This window comes from Xiphias gladius, chromosome 17 (genome assembly GCF_016859285.1).
Source record: "Xiphias gladius isolate SHS-SW01 ecotype Sanya breed wild chromosome 17, ASM1685928v1, whole genome shotgun sequence".
NCBI classification, from domain to species: domain Eukaryota; kingdom Metazoa; phylum Chordata; class Actinopteri; order Istiophoriformes; family Xiphiidae; genus Xiphias; species Xiphias gladius.
Window position 1 is genome coordinate 9,964,497 of NC_053416.1, and position 18,019 is coordinate 9,982,515.

Here is an 18,019-nt window from a genome sequence, read left to right on the forward strand (position 1 = left end):
AATTAAGAAATGGTAGTAAACAGGCACGTTTGAGGTCAAGTTGAGGGTCTGGAAGACCAAGAAAACTTTCTGAGAGTAGTGCTCCTAGGATTGATAGAAAGGCAAATCAAAACCCCCGTTTGATTGCAAAAGACTTTCAGGACGATGTAGCAGACTCCGGAGTGGTGGTGCGCTGTTCTACTGTGCAGTGACACCTGCACAAATATGACCTTCACGGAAGAGTCATCAGAAGAAATGTTTCCTGTGTCCTCACCACAAAATTCAGTGTCTGAGGTTCGGAAAAGCAACATCGAAACAAGCCTGATGTATTCTGGAAACAAGTCCAGTGGACTGATGAGGTTAAAATTTAACTTTTTGGCCGCAGTGAGCAAAGGTATGTTTGGAGAAAAAAGGGCACAGAATTTCATGCAAAGAACACCTCTCCAACAGCACAGGGGTGGATCGATCATGCTCTTCTGCAGGGGGAACATTTCACTGGGAGAGGGAAGAATGGATTTAATTAAATACCAGCAAACTCTGGAAGCAAACATCACACGGTCTGTTAAAAAAGCTGAAGATGAAAAGAGGATGGCTTCTACAACAGGACAATGCTCCTAAACACACCTGAAAATCCACAATGGACTACCTCAAGAGGCACAAGATGAAGGTTTTGCCATGTCCCACACAGTCTCCCCACCCAAAAATCCTCAAATATCTGTGGATAGACCTCAAAAGAGCAGTGCATGCAAAAAAGCTCAAGAATCTCACAGAACTAGACGCCTTTTGAAAGGAAGAATGGGCAAAAAACCCATAAACAAGAACTGAAAGAATCTTAGCTGCTACAAAAAGCGTTTACAAGCTGTGATACTTGCCAAAGGGGGTGTTACTAAGTACTCACCGTGCAGTGTGCCAATACTTTTGTTTCGGGCCCTTTTCCTTTTTTGTTACTTGGAAATAAAAGAGTAATCTTGCTTAAAATATTAGTGTGTCATCCTTAACTTTGTGCCCTTTGGAAATCAGTTCATCTTTTACTTGCTTAACTATTCACAGTAACAGACATTTTGACCAAGGGTACCCAGACGTCTTCATGCCACTGTATGTCACTGAACCAAACCACTCATTTCGCTGCAACAAACTCTTAGTTGATTCTGACATTTAATGCTGAACAGCTACAATTTAGCCGTAGAAACAACAGGATCATTCACATCATCCTGTTTTATGTCTATCCATTTTTACTACAGTTGTGCACTACATATCTCAAGAAAGTCTTAAGCCCCTGCAAATTAATTCTCAGAAAATACCCAAACTCTGTCAGGTATGAAAGCTGTCAAAAATTTTATTGTATGCTTGGGAAATTGGCTGTCTATGGAGCATGATAGAAAGTGTAAACAATTTGTAGTCAAAACATGAAAGACCACCCAGCATGGGCATGTAAATTTCTGGTTTTGTACTGAAAAACATATCATTTAATTCAAATTACTGCCGTGTACTAAACTCTCTTTGTAGGAGCTGGAATGCTGTCAACATACGCACACTAATTCTACATAGTGTCTCATGACAGAACATAATGTTATCCAGTGACTGTCTCATATTTTTGTTCGCTACAGGCTCATCGTGTTGTTCTGACTGTGGGGTGAGTGAGGTGGAGTCTCTGCTGCCCCCTCAAGACTGCCGAAGGAACTGCAGCTGTCTGTGTCATTAAGAGAAGCTGCATTCATCTGTAAAACCAGACCCTTTTCCTGCAGTTCCTCATTCGTGTCGCCGTCTTCATCCTTATTTTCACCTGCACCTGCTCCCTCCAGCTCACTGTCTCTCTCTGATCTTTGCTGATCTGGCCTTGAAGGGGTAGCAGGTGTGTGATGAGCCTGCTCTGCCAGCTGAGAGAAGGGTGCCGAGGTGAAGAGAGAAAGACCGAAGGGGATCTTTGGAGAAGGGGATGGGGACTGATAAGGTGAAAGAGAGGGCGAGGCACTGGGTGAGTCATGAGGAGAGATAGAAAAGGGGACCTTGGGAGAAAGTGATGGGGATTGATAAGGGGAGAGAGAGGGAGAAACACAGGGAGAGCTGTGAAGAGAGAGGGACAGAGACATTTTGGGGAAAAGGGGGGGCGCCATGGGAGAAACAGCTGGGGAGAGGTAAGGAGAGAGTGAGGGAGAATGGGAGAAATTGATCATTGGAGAGGGCTGCATGTAGTCTGAATCATCCGGGAGATTCTCCATTACTGCCGGTAGCTGAGCTGTAGCCCCCACTCCCTCGACTCCGGCTTGAGTTTGGCCCGGTGTTCGGCCCTGCTCCTGCGTCTCAGGCTGCGAGTGAGGAATTGTTGATGGAGGCTGCATTTGGGCCTCACTGGGCGTGTCCTGTATCTGTGTCGGAGGCTTGGTGTCCTGAGCTGTGGGATCACTCTGAGGGACTTGACTTAGGTTTTCACCCTTTAAAAGGCCTGGGCCTTCACTGGGTTGAGCGTCTTCTTGTTCCTGTTTCGGGGCTTTACATCTCCCCTTAGTTTTGGGCATTAGAGGCGGTGGAGGTGGTGGAGCAAGAGGAGGTGACAGCATGGTTGATGTCTCTGTGGAGACCCGAACCTTGAGGCTGCGTTTGAACATGCGCCGTCTGGACAAAGCGTTCTGAGACTGCAGGAAAAGGGGGTTGATGAAACAGAGAGCGCCCAGGCCGGAGCCACAGTCCAACTCTCTGGGGCTGCGCGTCGTGATTGGACAAAACTCGTGGAACAGAGTGGGGTTGGGACCCGATTGTTTGGTGGTAGTGTCTGACTGAAGTACTGTGTTGAGCTGGTAGTCTGAGTTGGGCTGGGGAGTGGACTCAGAGCTTGTCTGTGGAGGAGCAGCCGTCGAGGCTGAGGTTACAGTGTCTGGCTTCTTCTCCGTGTCCTTCTGGGGCTTAGGTGCCTCCCGTGGCCCACGGACATTTAGGTGGGAACTCCAAAATTCTAGAAAACAATATAGAGGTTTTTTTTTTCATTGTAGTGAAACCGTGTTTTTTGCTTAATTGGTCAATTTTGAGCTATTACCATATCTGCCTTTGAAATCTTAATAATTTTATAAACTTAACAAAAAAGAATTAATGCATTTAACACAAAATGTGAAAAAAAATAGTGTGTAATCGTTATAAATGTTGTAAACATTTTTTAACATGTTAAAAAGCAACCTTCACATTTTACATTATACAGTATGTTTAACCTGAAAGGGGGGTTAATTTACTGTTTAAGTTTTTTATGTATAATGTGTTGTTTTCTTTTTGATGTTTCATATGAAAAAGCAATTTAAAATGGTATATTTCTTGGTATACAGTATATACTGTTGATTATATTGCAATTAGTCAATAAAACTTAATTTCAATAGGTTTCTCTCTCATTCATCCTTCAATCGACAAAATAAAAATACCTGCACACAACTTTTTACAGTTTTTATGTTTGTTAACCAGCAGCCGGGAGGTAATTACTTTACGTTTACTATGTTTGTGCCTTGTGTAGATAAATCCTTTAAGGCCCGGATATTCGGGGGTGAGGTCACAAAATCTGGTGTGAGGGAAACAAGGAGTTGTGTTCACCAACCTATTCCCATATGTGAGATGGACTCCAGCTCTTTGTGGGATGTTGCCTTTGCAATGGCCTCAGGAAGCTCCAGAGGGAAGGGTAATACATCTCTGACAGACACAGACAATATATAATAAAAACCCTAACATCAGTTATTCAAGGTCATTAATAAATAAAGACAGTGATCAATGTGGAAAAAGATTTTTAAAAATTGACCATGACACAAAAGAAGTGGGAAAAAAAAGTATTGAAAGAACAATGAAAGAGATTATGGAGAAAGAGAACACAAAGGAGGCACAAATGAGAACGAGGAGGACAAAACTGTACCTGCTGACACAGTAGAAGGAAATTAGTCTCGGGAGATCTGGAAAGCTGATGGCTGAAGTCTCCACAGACAGAGCTGGGGGTTGATTACAATTCAAAGGTGCAGAGATTATTGGAGAGGGAGAAGGGTGGTAAGTAAGAACAGTGTGGAAAACGTGATTAAATAAACTACTTTAATCAGGGACACTGTGGAAGCTAGATGAATGTGACCAGTGTAGGATCATACCATATCAGTTTTTTAATGGATTTCCTGCATTCCAAGCACCCATTGGTTGCCATTCAATTCCAATCATTTTAGTAAGAATATAAAGTTTCAGAGATTTGCTATTGTAGGTATGTGTGTATGCTATTGTAAAGCAAACACGAGTGGCATTCATTTGACTGAACTAAGTCCAGTACAACACAAAATTAAATGCTCCGTCTCTAGCTTTGTGTCTGTTAAAATCTGTTTAAGTTAACCACTTTGTTTTGCTAGGGTAACCAGAGGAAATTAGTCTCCTGTTACATGCATTTTCAATAAGTATATGAGCTATATGATAACTGGCTAAAACAATGCAATCAAACAAGCCTGGCAAATCGCACCATTTTACACACATGACATATATAGTGCACAACAGTCTTTAAGTTTTAACATGTTGTCTTGATGTGTAATAACACTGCTGTGATTATAAATTTCTGTTCCAAAGAAAGGCCGATTTCATCTTGACAGATATCATTAAAGCTCATCAGGGTTTGGGAGTGTCAGGCTCTTACTGCAGTGTTCCTCCCTGATGCCAAACTGATGAACGAAGGATGGCACGCTGTCATCCGCCAAGCGGACGCACAGCACGTTTCTATGGGATGTGCGGGACTTTCGCACCAGGAATGTCTGCAGGACAACATAACTGATTAGTGAGTGCAATTGTGAGTGTGTAGGACTTGGAGAGAAGAGACAAGAGAGAGAAACACTGTGTGTGTACATTCTCACAATTGACGTGCTTTGGATTTTCTTTAATAACTACTGAATGTGTGTATCTGACCCCAGGAGGCTCTCTCTGCAGTATGTGCAGTGCAGTGGCCGGGTTGATTGACAGCTGAAGCCAGACAGGGACTGTGAGCAGGAGACGGTCCAGTACGCTGATGCTTCTCAGGGAGCCCTGTCCCCTTTGATGCCCAAGGAACTTGCGCTCCGACTGGCTGGGCTCCGGGAAATCATACAGAGGCTCTTCTTGCTGCGCCATCTACCCGCACAACAAAAATACACACATTGTTATTAATTGTCTGGCCCACTGATCATGCACCTCTGTACGTGCTCTAGGTGGTTATTATACTGTATGTCTCTGTGGTCACATTCATAACAGGAAGATGCAGACACACAGCTGCGTTATAAATCGGCCTGGATTTGGACAGCAAGTCCAGACTTGGTGAAGTGCAGCAGCTCAGACAGCATAAATACTATAGGAATCAACCTTTTTTAAAATATAAACACAGAGACGGGATACACAAACGCAACAGGGGGCGAGGGAACAATAAATATTAAAAACTAAAGAAAAGTGTCGTTGATACAGTTGATTAATGGGTATTATAAAGACCATGCTGTATCTAATATGTCTTCCAACCTATTAAAGCTGCCGTCTGAGTGCAGTCTACATGTCAACATCTGTCTGGATCCGCAGCGTGCATTCCTGTAAAACATTTCCTCCTCAAACCATGTTACGCGCAGAGTCTGCCTGCTGCTGTGAACTCCAGCAACTCGTCACACCAAATCGTGTGTACTGCGCGATCCTAGCTTTAACATTAGCGGGCTCGTAGTTTACCTCTTTGCCCCGATTCTTCTTTTAATCCCCTGCGGATCCACCGTAAGACGGCATGCTCGTTATTCTTCCATGATGGAAGTTTTTACTACGATGACAAGACAACTTCTCATCCACTCCGGCCTGTCGTAACGTGCGTCCCCAGGTCTTTCTTCTTCTTCCGTGGCTCCTCCTCCTTCACTCCCACCTGCGAACAAGTACTTCGCAGTACTGTAAGTCATGGGCTGGCGCTAGACCACATTCAACTTTAATTCAAGTTCAATTCAAGTGTAATTGCGTTATTATGACGAGCGTTATTATTAGGGGTAGCAGTGATAGTTGTTAATGTACGGTGTTGCTGCAGTGGCATATTAGACCTTGTGTTTGCTATAGTCAGCCGACATTTTTAAAAAGTAAACGAGCTAACTTTAGCAACGTCACAACATCAGAAGGAACGAAGTTGTCAAATTTTCCCAAATACTATTATCAAGCTAACCAGACACGACCTTTTTTCAACCATTTTAAACGACGTTATACCCAATGCAATACAAAATAATAACAATACGTATGTATCTATCACATGCTGTGCCTGTATGCCTGTATGTGTGAACGTACGCACGTATGTATGTATGTATGTATGTATGCGTGCATGCTATGTGAGGCATACATTTTGTGAGTCCGTGTCAAGAATCACTTTGTGCAAACTCGATGAAAGTGCGCCCCCGTGGCCGCCACGGCTCCTCCAGAAACCGGACCCGGATGTGAGGTTTGAAATACAACAGCTCCGGGACCGCGTTGGGTAAGAAGTCGTTGTACTGTGCTGGAATAATTAATGCTTTTCCCTCCTATTTTGGACAAAACCGAAAACGCGGCAGGATTATTTTATTTGCTTTATGATAGTTCCTACGAGGAATAAGCATCTATCTTAAGTAAACGCTTTCGTCCTCTATGATAAAACCACTAGGTTAGCGTTAGCTACCTAGCTTAGCTAACGTTAGCTACATCGTTAATGCTGCCGTCGAACAAGATGGCCAGTAGTTTTTAGCTAGCTGTTGGTTGTGTAACTGAGCTTATATTATCGCATGCAAACAAGTTTTTGTTCCTGTTTATGCGTTGTTTGTCTGTAATTAGCCGACCTAGCAGGCCGACAAACTGCCCCTAACTTCATTGGATCAGTTTTCGCCGCGAAGGTTTACGTTTTAATTACTTTAGCTTATAGTCCTCGACTAGCTAACGGATAGCTAACACTTCGTACCAGATGGCAGCGTATTAACTCAATTTATAAATAATAACCCCATCTTATAGTATTACTAGAGCTTAACAAAATCAGCTGTGGTCAGCTAGTGGTAATTTTGCCTCAACGTAAATCTCAACGTATTTAGATTCACTAACCAATTAGCATTACGATTAAGTATCAAACTTAATCGAGGCGTCCTGTTTACTCTCTTGCAGATGACTTGTTGATACAGAGATGAGCGGTGACAACGTTAAGTTATTTGTGGGCAACCTTCCATTAGATGCAACTCACGACGAGCTAAACAAGCTCTTCGCGCCGTATGGAGAGATCAACACCTGCTCCTTGCTCAGGCAGTATGCCTTTGTTACCCTGAAGGGAGAGGGGGCAGCAGACAGGTATTCAACTGCCCATTGCTACTAGTTGATATGATGAATGAACTGCTCTTCTTACATATTTTAGGAATAAAGTTGAATAAAGATATTAAATGTTATGCATAAACCATCTAGTAAAGCCCAGGTTCAGACCACTTTTGTTAATCAGGTATAGTTATGAGTTGTTTAGTCAAGTTTATCACATTGTTGTCAGGTAAACCAGTCCAACCTGTCAGTTTTGAACATAGCTGTCAAGCCTGTTTTTTAACTTAAGGTAAAATAAAGTTCATTAATTTAAAAGATGAATGGTAAAATCCATATACATGCAATAGACTGAGTGTGTGTGTGTGTGTGTGTGTGTGTGTGTGTGTGTGTGTGCATCAATATATATACACGCATATGTGTGTGTGTGTGTATATATGTGTGTGTATATATATATATAACTACACACATATGTGTGTATATATATGTGTATATATATATACACGCACGTGTGTGTTTTTATATATAATACACGCGTGTATATATAGATATATATAGATCGATATATATTTCTATCTATATATCGATCTATAGCTATATATGGATAGATATAGCTCTAGATATAAATAGATATAGGTATATATAGCTATATATCTATAACTATATAGATATATATAGCTATAGATAGATAGATGTATGTATACACACATATGTGTATACGCATATATGTATAATCTATACATTCATGAAAAAAAGAGATGCATCTGTGTTGCAATAAAACTATGATTATAAAAAACTATAGGAAGGGTCATTAGTGTCATTGTTACAATTGTTTCAAACTACTATCACATAAATATGGAGTGTGGATGGAGAGAAATAATATTTGACTCTTCCAATGTAGCTGGAGGTGTTAAAGCAATAGTCAGAAGTCCTGATGTAAGCTCTTACATTCTTATTCAAGAGATTGAATGTTAGAGCTTGCAGAGCAGCTCTTCCTTGCTTAATGTAAGACTCTGGTAGCAGTTATTATTGTACTGCACCCTTTTTACTACTGAAAAAGCACACTGTTTAGCTTTGAGCATTCCCTCTTATACTATCAAAAGGCAACCAGAATTATGATTTTAAATAAGGGCTGACAGACCTAGATTAGACAACAAAATTAGAGAAGTTCATAAAAGTCTAAAGCTTGCAAAATAAAACTGACAGGCTTTTTGGGTGTAATGCTGTACAGTGTCTGAGATAACAGAAAAAAACTGGAGTTGTTTTGGTTTTTTTTTTTGGGGGGGGGGCAAAAAACAAGAACTGGACCACTGCAGAATTGAAAACAATATTGTAAAATGATTAGTTCAAGAGACTTTGTGTTCTTAAGCCTGTTCACGGTTTAATTAATGTAATTTCCATTGAGATATAAAATTGCTGGTAAAACCAAAGACTGGCAGCATTTGGGTCATATTAGTTTCATCTCTTCTATTCTATAAACTATTAATTTCATCTGTTAATAGTATTAATGTTTAACCTCAGCTAAAATGTCTCAGATATCACTGTTATTGTTTTCTGTTGTGTAACTGATGATGATGATGATGATGGCAAAAATAATTTTGGTTCTTACAGGGCCATACGACATCTTGATGGTAAAGAGTACAGAGGCAGGCCCCTGGTGGTCGAGGAATCCCGTGCACGCCCACCCAACTCCACTAAAGTGTTTGTGGGGAACCTGAGTGCAACATGTTCAGCTGATGATTTACACGGGCTGTTCTCAACCTTCGGAAGAGTTTTAGACTGTGATAAAGTCAAAGGTGCGTTAGAAAGCCTATCACCAATACAGGTGGTAGAACTCACATATATGTAGGGATTTACATGAAAACTTTGAGTCTTTACTGAATCAAAATGAGCCATCTTGCTTGAGAATAGCATGAGGTAACAGTAATATTGTCAAATTACAACACGCTAAATTTGATCACGTTTTCTGGGCGAACAATTTAATCTAGGCAGGTGGGTTTTCCGTTTCAAGTGTTAAATCAAGTTAATAATGTAAAACAAAAGGTGACAAAAATATGAGAGAGACATTTTATATTGAAATCAGTCTCATGCCAACACTAAGCTCGCTGCTTCCTCTGTACTTTACAGCCAGATTATGCTCAAATGTTGGCTATGCCTTTGTGCATATGGAGAGGAAGGAGGATGCCCTGGCAGCTATTGACGCACTCAACGGGACCATGTTCAAGGGCCGTCAGTTGGCTGTAGAGCTGTCCAAAGCCCAACCTTTAATCAACCAGATTGTAACGGCCGGAAATTCAGCTAACCCTACCGGTAGTGTAACAGCAGATGGAGAATAAGGCTCCATTTTATAAGTGTTTTGCATTTAATTGAATGCTGTAACAGCCCCTGTCCATGTTCTCATCGTGTTTTCTGCTCCCTCCTCATTCCAGGTGGCAGAGAGGGTCTTCTTCCGCGACCACCTCCATCACTAGAGCATCACCAGAGTCAAGCAGCTGTGCTTGCAGCAGCTGCAGCAGCTGCCGCAGGACTACCCATACAAGTAATTTAATTTTCTAGCAGGACATTCCACTATCATGGGAAACCTCTAACTAATAATCTCTGAAAACTGAGGGAGTTCAGGAAAACAATTTAACAGCTCATGAGTTTATGAGCTATCATTTATGATGGACTTGTTTTCAATCAGATATGTTGAAAAAACTTACTCTGATATTTCCCATGCTGTAATGTTGTGTTGTATTATTTAAATAAATCAGGTTTGAGTATATTTCCTTTTTTTAATGCTGGTGTCTTTTGTCTGTCTTTGCAGGTTCAACAAAGTGTCCATAACTCATTCTACAACACAACATCCTTTGACCCTACCTACGCTGCTCTGAAGGGCATTACAAGCGCTAAAGGTGCAGATGGGGTGATATATGGTGCTCTTGCCAGCCAGGTGTATGGAGCTGTTGCTGACCAGGTGTACCATGATCTGGCCAATCACAATTCTGGAGCCAGCGCCGCTGTTGAAGAAGTGGAGCCACAGACAGGACCAGACCCAACAACACTTTTCGAGGCAGCTAGAGCCAAGTTCTTTCAGGAGGGACAGAAGGTCTTTAACATTTATTTGAATAAAAATGTAAAATGTTCTTCTCCGTGTATATTTTTGTGTCGCTAACATTGATCTACATTTTATGCATATTTACTGACAAGGTTCTGGCAGAGCAGCAGGCAGGGAAAAAGGCAGCGTCTTCAGATAACGAGCGGGACCGTAGCCCTATCAGAGGAAATCGAGCCCCCCTCCTCCCTGACCCTGTCCCAGGTTCCTTCGCTCAGATACGACCCAAACGACGTGCCCTGCTGCCAACACCACCGGGAGGACCTGAAGACCCTGCCGCCGCCACGACTCCTGAAGGGTCAGATCCAGTTGCTAGGTACACATTAACACATTTTAATATAGGATGGAGGCAGAAGAAAAATAATCACATTAAACCTGCTTCCACTTGTAAATATAATAACTATAATAGTTTTTTTACATAGCACTTAAGAAAATCAGTGATTACAAAACGATTGACATGAACATTAAGCTAAAAACATCCACTTGTCCATTATTTCACAGGAGATGTTAATTTTGGACTAACTTTGCTTCGTTTTACAATTTCTTCTACTTCCCTCATACCTCATCAACTGTAACCTGCACTCCAGGTCTTACACAGAGTACTACCAGCAAATGCATCAATACCAACAGTATCAACAGTACCAACAACAGTACCAGTATCTTCAGTATGCCTACACCAATCCTCCACCTCCTCCGCCACCTCCTCCGCCTCCACCAGCCACCACACAGGCACAGGCCTCTACCACAGCCACTGCACCCCCAGGAACGTACACAGCACCCCCAACATATGCCGCATCGGGAGCCTACGCAGCGCCAGGAACGTACGGCGCTTCAGGAAGTTACGACACCTCATCAGGGAGCTACGATGCCTCATCTGGAAGCTACGACAACTCTGCGCGCTATGACGCATCTGGGGGCTACGGAGCATATGATTCATCAGGGGCTTACGCAGCAGCGGGAAGCTACTCCACATCCACACCGTATGAGCAGACACCCGCACACGGGCAACCCATGCCCCAGCGCCATGATTACCCTTACCACACGCCAGAACCCCCTTACCGATAGTCCCATCCCCCATGCACTCCTTCCACACTGCAGATGTGTTTGTGTGCGTGTGTGTGTGTGCGTGAGCGCAAGTGTAATTTACATAAGGGACAGTTTAAAGAGGAAAATTAGAGAACAAGCAAGGTCATAATTCGAATGTGCTTTAAATCTGAAGCATCTCCCCTTTTGTACATTTTAACATAGTCTGTAACTAGCTTGCCTGTCAGTTAATGGCTGTTACGTGGGTGATTATATGAGTTAACAAGTGGACACAGATGGAGATGAGTGGGACAGCTAATATCGGAATATTGTCAAGCATTCAGCTTTCTGTTAGATGTTAAAGAGGCACAGCTAATTCCTTGTCGAATGTTAATGAAGCTCAAACGTTTCTTTGGACAAAGTTAGACTCAGAGGCCAGAGTTGGATTTCATAGAAGCTTTTTCTTTGGTACTGGATCAAGGCCTCTTATATACTCTACATAAAAATCTGCACAAAAATGGATGTTTCCTTGCAGTGTTTCATAGTAAAATGTGCAGTCCAGACTTTACAGCGACAAATCCTTTAACTGCATCGTTACAGAACTATAAATATTGCTCAGCAACCAATAAACAAACACACAGGTTATATCTTTTTAAACAGATGAACCGGTGCCCTGGCAAAATGAGAAAATCGTCCATCTTTCACTCTTGACCTGTTTAGAGGTTACAAAAAACTTGCTTTCCCTCTTGTCAGAGCTTTTCTTGCAGTAATGGAGATTTCGGTCTGTACAGGCACATATTCCACTATGATGATCAATTTCAAATATATAACTGAGCCCACACACCTTTGTTGGTGTAGGAACACCCTGTGTGGCGTATGTAACAGGCCTTAGTTCGAACTTGGTCGCATTGTACCTTTTGTAATGGCCAGCCTGTTTGTCCAGACATTTAACTGCAGACATTTCAGCAGTGAATCAGACAGATTTTGTTGCCTTTTACTTGAAGAACCTTCACCTGGTAGAGATTGAGAATGTGTGTTAATTGACCGGATTGTCTTATGAATATGTTTCAGGCTGGTTTCACTGAGCTGACAGCTTTTTAAAGCTAATGAAGAAATTCACACTCAAAGTGTGTGTCATTTTTTGACCATCTCAACTTTTGGTACATGGAAATCTTTGATGTGGCAAAAATCACAAATCAACTAGTTGGCATTGTAGGTTGATCAAATTATGTTGCACCCCATTTAGCTCTGTATCAGAAAGCGATTTTTTTTTTCTTTTTTCTTTTTTTTTGGTTGCCTGCTGAGATGAAAGGTTTTCCTTACCTTACCTGTTGGTTTCGGGTTGCGAAGAGTGCCCCCTCATTCATTTTCCAGTCCACGCAGGACATTCTGTTTAATTGGGAGAGTTTGTATAATTTAAGACAGATACCACCAGTCTATGACTGTGCATGCTTTATGTTTCACAGTGGGGAGGGATAGCCAAGAACTTTTGACAGAACATGACAGGTTAAAAATACTAAGCGAATGTTTTCAACAATTAAATTGAAGTACGTGACTTTGATGTTCTCTTGGAGCAGTTTGCCATAATTTATCTTGCTTATTTTTTCTCGCTTAGCCCAGGCTCTCTGTGTATCTCTAAGTACGACTCTGATGAGCTAAATATTTCCTGAGTTTTTGGTCAAAGCTCAGTGTTTGCTTCTGAAGCATGAGGAACGGATCTTTAAGTAATTTTTTAGTCATTCACATTTCTTTGTCAGTTTTGTGTTGAATTTGCTGTCAGAGCATCCTGTGTTAAAAGCGCACATCTTTCTCTAATTGTAATACCCAGTCGAACCCAGGAACCCAGCCTGAAGAAGAGATGTTTCTTTGTTGGTTTTGTATGTACATATTTGAATTTATAAAAGCCAGAGGAATGGCAGCAAATATTGTTTGGCCAAAAATGTTAAAAGAATCCGAGCTTTATAAATGCTTAATTTTCCAATTAGTTTTTGACATTTTCATCATTAGTATTGTTCCAGTCTCATCACCTGCTGTCATGCTTCAACTCAAACTGAAAACTCTTGGTGATTTAGAGGGAAAGTTGTGCTAGTTTTCATACCAGAAAATGTAAAATTTGGTACTTGTGTAAATACTTGAAACCTTATTTTAAACTAAAAAAGTAATGTGAACCAACATTTGGTGAGAATATTGACTGTTATAATTCAAATGAAGTGATTGTGTTTCTTCCTAAACAGTTAAAAGATAGTGAGTAGACAAGATGAAGTAGGACTGTTGAGTTGTTGTACCGGCCTGTTAAAAAAGGCAGCCCTTTCATATGGCTGAAAAGGATTACCGTCATGCTTGCGTTGAGCCACGCGCCGTAAAATCGGACATCGCATACGAGTTGAAGTGTGGATTCTAGAAATTGAGCTGAAAGTGGATACAAGTGTATCTTTTCTAAATGCAGTGCAGCGATGTGATGCTGATGTGTATAGTGTAGGGTCATTCACGGAGTGGATAGGAGGTGACCGTCTTTGTGCTGCAGGTGAACATGAGGGTTGTTTTGGATTTAGTAAAGGCCGCAGATTTTCACGAGCAGCAATGAGAAGGGCCAGTGACCTTTCCTTTTCCCACTTCTGATCTTAGCAGAAACAAACAGTTCATTTTTACACATGGCTAGGATCACTGGCTTTGTCTGCTTCATATCACACGTAGACAGCTGTTCGACTCCACACTTGTATCTAGATGTATTCTTAACTGGGTTCCTTGCATTTTACTCATGGAAAGCAGATTACATGTGCAAGTGATACTAATGCACACTTGATTCCACCTGAATTTTATATGACTTAAAGTAGTTGTTCCGTTCGTGATTGTACCACACACCAGTTACTCATCCTATTTCTTATTCGCCACCTGAATTGGTAGTGCTGTGTTAGGTTTAAGTGACACAAAGCCTCTCTACATTTCCACATTATTCCACCTTCTCCATGTGAACTGTTAGTTGCATGCCTTGTTGTTGCTGCTGCTCCAGCCACCTTCTTCCTCTTGCTGATTATTGCAGCTAGAGTGGGAGGGAGCCAAACTGAGCCCTTGCCCTGGACGTACGCCACACGCAGCTGTAGCGTGGGATGGGAAAAACAGCAGCGTTAGGCCTGAAACTGCTGTGGACGATGGGGTGTCCCCCCACTAAGGTAAACACTCAGACCACACACTCCTGCCCCTCCCCGAAACCCGCGTATACACTCACAAACACACTAAAACACAAATACAGATACACCTTTGGCCACACTGTCTATTCCTCAGCTGTCCTCAGGGATTTTTATTTGTCAGGATTTCAGATTTTTGGAAACGGCTCTCCCATCCTTTTTTAATGGGAGTTTACCTTCTTTCCTGCTTTTGATTTTCCTGATCTTATCCCTACAAGCATACTCTGCTCATACATTCCAGCTCCCAACATACTGCTCACACACCATCTTTTGAGGACATGTACGCCATCTTTTAGTCTAAATCTGAACCCTTGCTGAAACAGGCACATTGTTCTTATTACATCCCGTATCTGACAGCCTGTCACACAGGAGTATCAGGCAATCACAGCCAGAGCTGGACGTGGGACATTTAGGTAGGATGCGTTGTTCTAGTTTTTGTAAATGTGCCCCTGGGGCCATTTTGGGGTTAAGTGCCTTGCTTAAGAGCACATCTGTAGGCCCTCCATTTCAGTGTTGAATAACCTGGCTCAGGATCGGTTGCTGGTTCAACGCTTGATTCCCCTTCTCCCCCAAAACAACGATTTTTGATGCCACATTCAACTTGTATGAATGACAATGAACACAAATATTATCATTTTGTTTTAAATTACATTTTGTCCTATGTTCTTCGAAATGTTTAATTATCAATAAATGAATTTCAATTGAAATTAAGTGTCTGTGTGTGATTATTTGTAGATGTGAGTTTGACTCTCAGAATTGAGCCAGTGATGAATCTGTGCTTAGGTGATGGTTAATTAGTGTTAATTTTAACATGTTTGTTGAGCAAGCATCAAATAACTCTACTAGAGCTCAGCATCAGATGACGTTTTATTCCATTTTCTTTCAAAAACATCAACCAATGCTTTTCAAATAAAAACCAATAATTTGATAACAATCAAAATCTGTTGATAATTCAATCACTTTGATATACAAAAAAAGAAAATGAGAAGAAATTGAAGGTATGGAACCTCAATCCCTGCTAATGAGTTTTTCATGGACACTGCTGAGTTTCATGGCCTCAGCAACAATGAACAGTTTACAGGTGGATACTAGAGTAATGAATGAGTTTGGTGAATACAGAATACTGAGAGTATACTTTGGTAATATGATGAGTAGGTTTATGTGCATAAATGGACAAAGGGTGGAGCATGAAACTGCATAGACATGTGCCTGTCACTAGCATAACATGAAAATGAAGTTTCTGCTCTGGTAACTTATACGTCTGGTTTCCACCCTCCAGATTAGTCCATGAAGTAGCTTCAGTGATGAATGCAAAGCTCTATTTTGGAAAGATCCCTGTTGAGTGTCTGCAGACACTCAAGTCAATAGATGCTGGTCTTGGGAGTCTTCCAAATATGGAAAATGCGGGAGTACAAGCAACCCATTGTTGTAAGTACCTCTTAATTTAAGTTCACCTTGTGTGTCGTTCTTTTTTTCTAAAGTTAAACAGCAGGTAGAAGTACTCTGTGCAGTGACTATTTATGTGGATACTGGGGCAGAAATATTTTAGAAATCCTTTTTTAGTCTTTTATTGGACTGGTATGGAGTAGCAAGGAACTGAATGTGAGAGAAAAATTGCTTTCTTAAACTGCTAATGCTAAATCCTACCCCAGGTTTAAAACTAATTATTTGTTTGCCTTCAAGCAATTATGCTTTGGCTCTTAAATTGATTTAGCAGGGTAGAGGAAAATAGGGAAAGTTATATTCTTTATAATTAAACTATTGCTACAAAAAATATAGTGTACAGAGACATGGCTGACAGATGGAAATTTTGTTCATCTGTGCTCAAATAGCGGGGTTAAACAGTAACTGATCTCAAAAGCCCATGTCCAGGTCAGTACACATTCTAGCCTGGTTTGCTGAAATTGCCTCAAAATAAAGTTGAAGCCACTACTGAATCCAAGCCCAGTTTCAGGAAACCAGTCCATGCTCTAGAGAATGGCTGGGGACTAATAAGTCAAGTTGATGGCAACAGACAGGACGAGACTTAGCAAACACGTTAAAAACACCACACAATGTGGACCAGACCAAACACATATTACAGTACTTTGACTTTCAATCACAACCTCCCATGATGCTGCTGGCGTAGTATGAAAAAGGAGCAAGCATTCAAACACGTATTGAAAATAGCAATGCTTTAATAAAGAGCGATTTTACAAGACTGCAATGTCTAGCTAGCTAGGTGATAACTGGCATTGACATCCATGGTGTTTTACAAAGATGCAGTTATGGTAACTGGGTTTGAAGTTTGATGGGTTACTTGCAAGTTGCATTTCTGCATGCGAGGCAGCCTTCAAACAGTTACAGACCCTACATTGTAAAACAGTTGATTATGAATGTCAATGAACGTTCATGTCAAGAGGTAAGTAAAAAATCTCATGGAGAAATTTCGTTAACATTTTCCAAACACGCCGGTAAGTGAGAGTTCACACAATGGTCATGCTTTTACCGGGCACACAAGCCAATAAAAAGACGACACTTAATCATGCAAAAAAAGACAGTTTTTTGTCTCTAAAAATAAAAGAACAAAAAAATCCTTTAGAGTTCTGATATCATCCATCCGTTGTGACCTTGAATACGAAGAAGCTGCGCTTTGATGATGACTTTGGTGCAAAAAAATGTTCCTGTTTCGAAGAGGACAGACCCTGTCCTGTCCCCTTCTTTGATGAAGACACTCTTGGTATAGACCAGTTGTGATAGTTTACCCTTGACCCCCACCCCCAAAACCCCACCCCCTTCCTCCTTGAGATGGACACAAACATCACAAACATCAACCCCACCCACCCCCACCCATCCCTGGATGATGACACCTTCAAAATACAACCATTCAAACACAGATACAGCAATAAATTGTCCCACGTACAGTAACATCATCCAATGGGGCTTCAATCACTTTACAGAGAGAGCACGTCTAGAAACACACGTACGGCATTACCTATATACAGAGGACACAGTAACAGTCAGGTTGGCCCAGGGTGGATCGAGCTGCGTCGTGGGAATGAAGTACACAATTAAAAGAGCATTTAGCTGACGGAGAAAGACAAACCACTGGAACGAGGAATAATGGGGGAGAGTGAAACAAGAATTTTCCAAAGGAGATATCCAAATGTCAGCTGGCCTCTTATTTAGAAACCTCAGAGAATATCTCTCTGCTTGGTGACGATTTCTAACACAGAAGTCTCTCTCCGCTGGTAGTAGAGTCGCAGCTGCAGGTACAGAGGGGAGACTGTTTTTTTTCCAGGAAGCAAGCAGTTACAGTTCAGGGGTGAATCATAACGATGCGCCACCATACAGCTGCAATTTTCTGACGATTCTGTTAGAAATCACCACCCTGTGCAGCTCCAGCTGTCTGGAGAGGTTCCCCTCAGATTCACTTTGAGATTTCCAGGTCCAACAACTCGGCTTTTTTTGCGTTTTTTTAGCAGATGAGTGATCCTGGAGCCACCGTAAATTGATG

The 18,019-nt window shown here is 41.5% G+C and overlaps 2 protein-coding genes across 9 annotated transcripts; one reads left to right on the forward strand and one right to left on the reverse strand.

The window, feature by feature from the left end:
* Positions 1 to 1,133: 1,133 nt before the first annotated feature.
* On the reverse strand, positions 1,134 to 7,089 carry LOC120802418 (ras and Rab interactor 2-like). 4 transcript variants are annotated; one of them, XM_040150202.1, is made up of 7 exons: positions 7,024 to 7,089; positions 5,656 to 5,862; positions 4,879 to 5,079; positions 4,613 to 4,727; positions 3,863 to 3,935; positions 3,554 to 3,645; positions 1,134 to 2,929 (listed from the first exon to the last, which is right to left on the reverse strand). In XM_040150202.1, exons 3-7 carry the CDS (start codon positions 5,077 to 5,079, stop codon positions 1,581 to 1,583), a joined length of 1,830 nt encoding a protein of 609 aa, XP_040006136.1. In that variant the 5' UTR covers positions 5,656 to 5,862; positions 7,024 to 7,089; the 3' UTR covers positions 1,134 to 1,580. The 4 variants fall into 4 exon arrangements, with proteins under 4 accessions (XP_040006136.1, XP_040006134.1, XP_040006138.1 ...); XM_040150200.1 differs by lacking the exon at positions 7,024 to 7,089 and adding an exon at positions 6,299 to 6,393; XM_040150204.1 differs by lacking the exon at positions 7,024 to 7,089 and adding an exon at positions 6,299 to 6,322 and having other exon boundaries at positions 5,656 to 5,839.
* Positions 6,318 to 15,184, forward strand: rbm14a (RNA binding motif protein 14a). 5 transcript variants are annotated; one of them, XR_005709226.1, is made up of 9 exons: positions 6,442 to 6,560; positions 7,084 to 7,263; positions 8,833 to 9,017; positions 9,349 to 9,531; positions 9,651 to 9,760; positions 10,028 to 10,309; positions 10,411 to 10,631; positions 10,903 to 14,508; positions 14,881 to 15,184. XR_005709226.1 is itself a non-coding variant. In XM_040150208.1 (9 exons), exons 2-9 carry the CDS (start codon positions 7,103 to 7,105, stop codon positions 14,380 to 14,382), a joined length of 1,539 nt encoding a protein of 512 aa, XP_040006142.1. In that variant the 5' UTR covers positions 6,442 to 6,560; positions 7,084 to 7,102; the 3' UTR covers positions 14,383 to 15,184. The 5 variants fall into 5 exon arrangements, 4 of the variants coding, with proteins under 4 accessions (XP_040006140.1, XP_040006142.1, XP_040006139.1 ...); XM_040150208.1 differs by having other exon boundaries at positions 10,903 to 11,295; positions 14,379 to 15,184; XM_040150206.1 differs by lacking the exon at positions 6,442 to 6,560 and adding an exon at positions 6,318 to 6,430 and having other exon boundaries at positions 10,903 to 15,184.
* Positions 15,185 to 18,019: the final 2,835 nt, after the last annotated feature.